The 6,593-nt window shown below is 51.2% G+C and overlaps 1 protein-coding gene across 3 annotated transcripts; it reads left to right on the top strand.

The window, feature by feature from the left end:
• Positions 1 to 618: 618 nt before the first annotated feature.
• VCPKMT (valosin containing protein lysine methyltransferase) lies at positions 619 to 5,681 on the top strand. Of its 3 annotated transcripts, none has more exons than XM_083839203.1 (6): positions 619 to 1,691; positions 1,871 to 1,981; positions 2,154 to 2,226; positions 3,159 to 3,278; positions 4,536 to 4,640; positions 4,759 to 5,195. In XM_083839203.1, exons 1-6 carry the CDS (start codon positions 1,477 to 1,479, stop codon positions 4,909 to 4,911), a joined length of 777 nt encoding a protein of 258 aa, XP_083695329.1. In that variant the 5' UTR covers positions 619 to 1,476; the 3' UTR covers positions 4,912 to 5,195. The 3 variants fall into 3 exon arrangements, with proteins under 3 accessions (XP_083695329.1, XP_083695331.1, XP_083695330.1); XM_083839205.1 differs by lacking the exon at positions 4,759 to 5,195 and adding an exon at positions 5,202 to 5,681 and having other exon boundaries at positions 634 to 1,691; XM_083839204.1 differs by lacking the exon at positions 4,759 to 5,195 and adding an exon at positions 5,261 to 5,681 and having other exon boundaries at positions 921 to 1,691.
• The last annotated feature ends 912 nt before the right edge of the window (positions 5,682 to 6,593 follow it).

Consider the following 6,593-nt stretch of genomic DNA (forward strand, 5'->3'; position numbering starts at 1 on the left):
ATGTGAAATTGCTGGGTTTGAAGTTGGCTTGTGTGGGAAAAGGCAGTTCCCTCAGAAAAGTGCAGATAAACAGATGGAATGTGAAATCGCTTAATAGCAAACGAAACATCTTTCTAGTTTCTTTCAGTGATCCTATTTTGAGTTACTGAGTTTTAGCAGTTCCTCCTGCTCTGGAGCCAGAGTAATTTCTTCAGGCACTATGACTTGGCTACAGCAGATCAAGAACAAAGACAGGAAGAAAAAGAAACCATCTTTAAACATCTTTTATTCATTCTTTTTTTCCCAGATTTCAAATTTTTCCAATTTTCAGAAGTACACCACAGGTCTGAATGTACCATTCAGGATTCCCACTAAATGCAGTAACTCCTCCTTAGGGAAGGGAGTGAGCATCAGTAAGAAATGCTAAGAAATTGAGTAATTAAAGTTTCCAAACATCGGAAGAAAATAACAACCAAAAGCCTTTGCATTTGAAAATGTTGACTCACAGTCCACTCATATTCAGCTGCTTTTTTAAAACCTTGTAAGTTTAAATGTTGGATGAGGACCTCGAACACCTGGGACTTGCAGCAATGCTGCGGGATTAGGTGGGACTGCGTGCCCACAGTGCTTACAGGCCACAGCCTCTGGTGGCACTGAGTAACTGGGGGCATGGGTTTTGCTTATAAACAAGCTGGAAAGATGCTGGAAACTGATCATATGCTCCCCGTGTTTACACAAACACAGGTAAAGTGAACAACTCCAGGAGACGTTCGGCACCTGCAGCTCTCCCAGACATCTGCACAGTGCTGGTTTCCAGACCTCTGTTTTTCTGGAAAAGCGGGTAGTCTAGGGTGAAGAAAATGGTGATAGAAACCCTTTTTTTCTCCGGCTGGCGTTCAGCATCGGCCCAGCAGAACGGGAGGGCTGGGCGAGGAAGGTGGGACTAGGGCCAGGTGAGCACCTGCAGTGCTCGGGCTGGGGATGAGGGGACTTCCTCCATGGGGTCTCCAAGTGGAGGTTTCCCACCTCTAACTAAACTCTGGCTTTTGTGGAGAGCGTGTACAAGGTTTTAGTGACCAGACAAGGGGGGACTGCTGGTTCTCTTCCCTACAGCAACCATGCCTGTTAGCGTGGCGGCTTTACATTTGCTCCTGTGCTGCCAGCGAGCAGCAAACACAGGTAAAAGTTCGTTTTTCTGTCAAGCAAGGGTAGCTCAGAATACACTTTCCTGTAGCAGCCAACGTACAGGTGAGTTTAAAAAACAGGTTAGCGAGCACTTCAAACGAAACAGCTGCCTGCGGGACTCCCGCTGCTTCAGGGGAGAGCCCGAAGAAGCTCAGCCGGAGCCGGGCGGCCGCCGCTCCGTGAGGCGACGGCCCCGACCGCCATTTCCTCAGCCCTCCGCCCCGCCGGGGCCGCCATGGCGGCGGGGCTGCGGGGCGGCGCCCCTGAGGCGGCGGTGGCGGGGAGGGGCCGCGCCGCCTCAGAGCCGCGGCCATGGCGGCGGGCTTCGTGAGGGAGCTGGAGCGGCGGGGCGGCCCGGCGCTGCGGCTGGAGCAGCGGGCGGCGGGCGGCGTGGGCTGCGTGGTGTGGGACGCCGCGCTGGTGCTCGCCAAGTTCCTGGAGACCGGCGCCTGCCCCCTCGCCCGCCGGGCCGTCCTCGAGCTGGGCGCCGGCACCGGCGCCGTCGGTATCATGGCGGCCACGCTGGGGTGAGCGGAGCCGCCCCGGGGGCTGCGGGTCCCCGCTGCACTCCTCTCGTCCTTCGGCGCTGTGCGAAAACCGGCTTTAAATCCTCGAACAAAAAAAAAAAAAAAGAAAGGGGGGGGGGGGTTGTGCGGGCGGGGTGGTGCGGGAGGGGCGGCCGTGAGGTGACCGGTGTGTGTTGTAGGGCGAACGTGACGGTCACCGACCTTGAGGAGCTCCAGGAGCTGTTGATGGTGAATATAGAGAACAACAAACATCTCGTCACGGGGTCAGTCCGAGCCAAGGTACTGAAATGGTTTGTATGAGCCTTGAATGTTCCTGTTCTGCTTCCCGACGTTGCCAAATATGAAAACGCCGCTTCGAAGTGGAAGCTAAAATAGCTAACTCTGACTTTACGTGCTCGGTTATAAAGCAGAGTGTGTTGTGTGACTAAAGGCGGTTCTCACCTTTTTCTGCTTCTTTTTTAGGGGTGAAGATGTAACAGAGTTTCAGCCTCCCCCTGATTACATACTCATGGCTGATTGCATTTACTACGAGGAGGTAAACGAGGCCTTTGCAAAACCCGCGTAGAAAGCTTGCCTGGGAAGAGTTGGGGGTTAACGTGAGAAGTGCTCAAATTCTGTGCTTGTGCCTTGGTCCCTGTGTCTTAGAGGGCTGCGTAAAAGGATGATGAAAAGGGTATTTTTAACAGATTTAGAGCCCTTTGAGATGCAGCCAGAGACTTTTTTTTTTAAATCTTAGTAGCTATTCCCTCTCTTTTTTTTTAACGTTTCAAGTGAAGTGTGAATGAAAACATTTTGACTGATAGCTGTGAACTGTCTTGTGCATTGGTGAATGGAATCTAAATAATAGTGCCATCTCTGCACTGTTTGTGTCCTTGTCACTTCTCTTAGGAAGGGAGAAGAATTCATGCTTCAGCCAAGCGGCTGTTACAGCCTTCCCCCACCTCTTACCCTGTAGCGCTGTAGGTTGTGCGCAGAGAGCTAAGAGCAGTCGTAAGAAAAGGGAAATGACCTGAGGAACCCCGTGTCCCAGCGCCGTTTCAGTTATACCAGCCCCTTGCGCTGGCTGCCTGCACGTTGGTCATGCTTCCATATGTAGGGGTCTGGATCTGAGCCATATTCCAAGAACGCTTAAGAACACGCACTTCTGAAGCGTGTCAAGAAATAGTTATTCTTGCGTGCCTCAAGGAAGTGCCCACTTCAGCACTGTGGGATGTTCTTGGCTTCGATGCTAGTTCAGTTTCCCTGGTCAGTCTGTGAAAGTCATCTTCTGTGCAATCTCACTTTCTCTTCTGCTTTCCAGCTTGGCCCCATGTTCTTTTTGTCCTAGATAATGTACTAAAAATAACTCCCTGAAAAGCAAAACTGGAAAGTTTTCTCTTGGGTGAAGACTTTCTCTAGTTAGAGGGTATCGTACCAGTAAAATGAACTTGAAATCTAAGTGGGAAATTCTTAACCTCTTTTGGGCAGTCGTTGGAACCGTTACTGAAGACGCTAAAAGACCTCACTGGCCCTGATACGTGTGTCTTGTGCTGTTACGAACAGAGGACTGTGGGAAAGAATCCTGAAATAGAGAGAAGGTACTTTGAGGTAAGCATTTTTAACACGGGCTTTTTGGCCACTAGGAAAATAGGCAGCCAGACCTGCATAGGTTGTTGAAAGCCTCTCTGGCTTGTGATACCATCCAGATTTGCGGAAGGGCCCTACACGTCGGGCAATATGTGTCTATATCAGGATAGGCAGGATAATTTACGTAGGAGCAAGAGAATTAGCAGTTAGTTGTTGTCTTCTTTCTGCAGTGATTGTCTTGATGTTAGCGGAAGCTATTGGGAGGATTAAAAAATAATCTGGTGAAAATCTTTTAACAAGTTCAGTTGAACGCGTAGGGAAAACATGGGTAGAGTTTTCAAAAGTAGCTCAGGAAATCAACTCTTTGCTAAATGGTACAGCCGCATTTGCAAACATTTCTGCCCCCCGCTGAGAGAGCATTAATAGGTGATGTGATTAAAAACAGACCAGCTGTATCTGTATCTTCTGAGCAGGTCGAGACACAAAACACCGGTAACGGCCAAATCCTTTCTACGGCTGTGGGGGTGACGGTCAGTGCAGGATTGGACTCGGTACCTGTGAAGCCTGCTGAAAAGCAGCCCTTGTACGGGAGTGCTGGTTTATATGAAATAATAGCGCTACAAAAAAAGGAAGGGCAAGAATTCCAAGGTGATTTGTACACGTTAATAAAAGCGCCTCTTTGGTAATTAGCCTTGCCTCGAACTCTTGCAGGGACCTGACTGTGAGGAGGGTTGCTATAATTGAGATCAGTTCTGATGAGGTACTGCTCCCACAGTAAATACAATAGGTGTAGGTGTTTCTGGATGGCTTCTGCTTTCCTGTAATTTATTTCCTTCCTTAGCTTGTCAGGGTTCAGCCAAGTTAATCTCCCAAGCAGGTTGCAGGGCTGATGTGTTTTTGTTTTCTTTTCTCTCCAGCTGTGGAGGTTGGCAGACAGAGGCAGGTGCTGTGGTTTGGCGTAGCACTTTGGGGATGGGAGGAAGCAAAACGTTCTGTCGAAAGCTTTAGGGTTTTTTCGTACGTTGCAGGATGTCTGTAGCTTTGAATTGACACTGGGTTTAATCAAAATGAGGGTAAATGCATTGTACCGGGGGAAAAATCACTTGCCTGCTTGTAAAGGCCTGCAGTGAAATGGTCTGAGCATGGAGGCACCAGCCTCTTAAGGATTCCCACCTTCGTGTGGCATAGTGTGGGACCTTTCAAATTGAGTTTGTCTTCACGTGTGCTTAGTTCAAAAGGGCGGTGTCATTTGAATTATTTTGTGTTCTCTAATAACAGCTGCTTCAGATGGACTTCGAGCTGGAAAAAATTCCCCTGGATAAGCACGATGAGGAGTATCGCAGCGCAGACATCCACATTGTGAATATCCACAGGAAACGAGCGGTAGGTTAATTTAGCTGGCAGGGTGCGCGTTGCCAGGAGTTAACAAAGCTGCTGTTTACTTGGCACCGTTGGAGCGTTCCGCGGTTGAAGCTGTAAACTGACTGTGAAATACCATTAGGGACCCCGTGGAACTACAAACCAAGAACTGCGCTGCTACAAAGGAGCTCTTTTGTTCCAAAGCCCAGCGCTCTGCCAGGTGCCAGCCTTTGACTTCAGCAGGGCCGTCTTCGAGCCGTGCGCTGACTTTCTCTTCTGTTTCCGCGCTGCGTAGCGCGGTAGAAGTGCAAAACGGGAGTTTTGAAGCGCCAAAGTAATAAAAAAACAACGTGCCCACTGCTGCTTTCAGTACCGTGTGCTCTGCTCTACGTCCCTCTTCCCAAAACCAGTCTGTAGAGGTGGTACTTAGCAACCTGTCACTGTTGGTCAGATCATTTTTTGGTTATTGAGCAGACAGACAGGCATGAAGAAAGTACTCTGCGTATGGTGCTGGCATTACACGTGGCTCCAGTATTTAAACAAAAATGGTCCGTCTAAAATAGCGTACCTTTGGGGGTTTTTTAGATATCTTCACAGAGTTTTCTGTTGTGAGATCTTTGACCACATTGCCTGTCCTCTGGCAGCTGGCTGGAGCTCTGGGGAAGACGGAGAGAGCGTAAAGCAGCACCACAAAGGGACTGCCTCCAGCGTGGTTGGTGACTCGCCCACAGGACGCTTCTGGCTGGTGGACTTGGCACGAGGCGCAGGGAGGAGCGGGCTCCTTCGACCAGATGCCCTGATAGCACCTTTCTGAGAGCACACGCTGATCTCTTGCTGCCTGCAGGAGAAGAGGAAGGCCAAAATGGAACCAGAGCTTAATCCGGAGCAGTGCCGGCTGCGTGTCCTGGTTACCTCCGAGCCGAGCGCTCCCAAATCACACCCAAGGGCTCTCTGCAGAAGTCTCTGTGCCATCAAGCAGCACCACCTGCCCCCTCTGAGGAGAAACCCCCCGTGAGCGGGCTCAGACAGGCCCAGAGAGCCGGTCAATAAAACTTTTCCACTCAAGTTGGGCGTTGACTGGTGGTTTTCTTCCAGCCTGTGGTTTCTGTGTCTCTCCCTGCATTGCAGAGGTCCCGGGAATCGCCTTGCAGGAGCAGGGCGTCCTGGCGGTGGGTACGGCGCCGAGAGGATGCGCAGATGGTCCCGGTGCCTGTGCGAAATTGTTCTTTCTTTTAACTCCATCTGCGCTCTTCTATTGTAAGTTTTGACACCTTGAAACTATTCCGGTGAGCAGGTTCATCGTTGCAGTCGGTGTTCCTTACCGAGCTGCCCCTTGCTGCTGCGCGCTGAGTGCTTTGAAATTTAATTTCAAAGGAAATTGTGCTGCTGCTCCGTACGTGGAGGCATCCGAGGCTGGCTGCGCCATCCCCCAGCCCCGAGCACGCCGCGAAAGTAGGTCTGCTGCAGCAGCGATGCTGCCTGGCGTGGTTTATAACAGCCTGTTCTTCCCTCAGCCTCTCCTGCTTCACGCTACATGCGGCACAAGTGGTTCCTCCTTCAGAAACGTGAATGTTTAAGCGTAGGGGCGCTGAGTCAGCGGTTCGTGCGGAGGGAGCCCTGTTGGGAGGCACCTGGGTGCTGGCTGAACCCCTCCTCCTGCACCCGGCCTCGCTTTATATCCGCCGAGAGCGTTCCCAGTAAGCCTCACACTTCGTAAAACGCTGCCCCGGCTTGCAGAGCCCGGCGCGGACGATGAGTGAACGCGCAGCGAAGCGGGGATGTAATTTGTCGTAACCGCACGCATTATTTGTTAACTCGCTATGAAAAGAGCTCCTTAATTAAAAGGTGGCCTGCAGGAAGGTATTTACTGGCGTGTTTGTGCCAGCCTGATGGTGCTTGTGGAAACCCTTACCCGAGAATAATCCAGGGTACCACGGGGGCCGCAGGAGGTGCTCCCCGCTGGGGCCGGCGGTGCAG

This window comes from Anser anser, assembly GCF_964211835.1.
Source record: "Anser anser genome assembly, chromosome: 5".
Taxonomy (NCBI): Eukaryota; Metazoa; Chordata; class Aves; order Anseriformes; family Anatidae; genus Anser; species Anser anser.

Bases quoted from the DNA above. Each gene is read 5' to 3' on its own strand.
- VCPKMT (XM_083839203.1), top strand. From the start codon at position 1,477: ATGGCGGCGGGCTTCGTGAGGGAGCTGGAGCGGCGGGGCGGCCCGGCG. The intron at 1,692-1,870 runs GTGAGCGGAGCC...TGTGTGTTGTAG, and splicing joins ATCATGGCGGCCACGCTGGG to GGCGAACGTGACGGTCACCG. The intron at 3,279-4,535 runs GTAAGCATTTTT...CTCTAATAACAG, and splicing joins TAGAGAGAAGGTACTTTGAG to CTGCTTCAGATGGACTTCGA.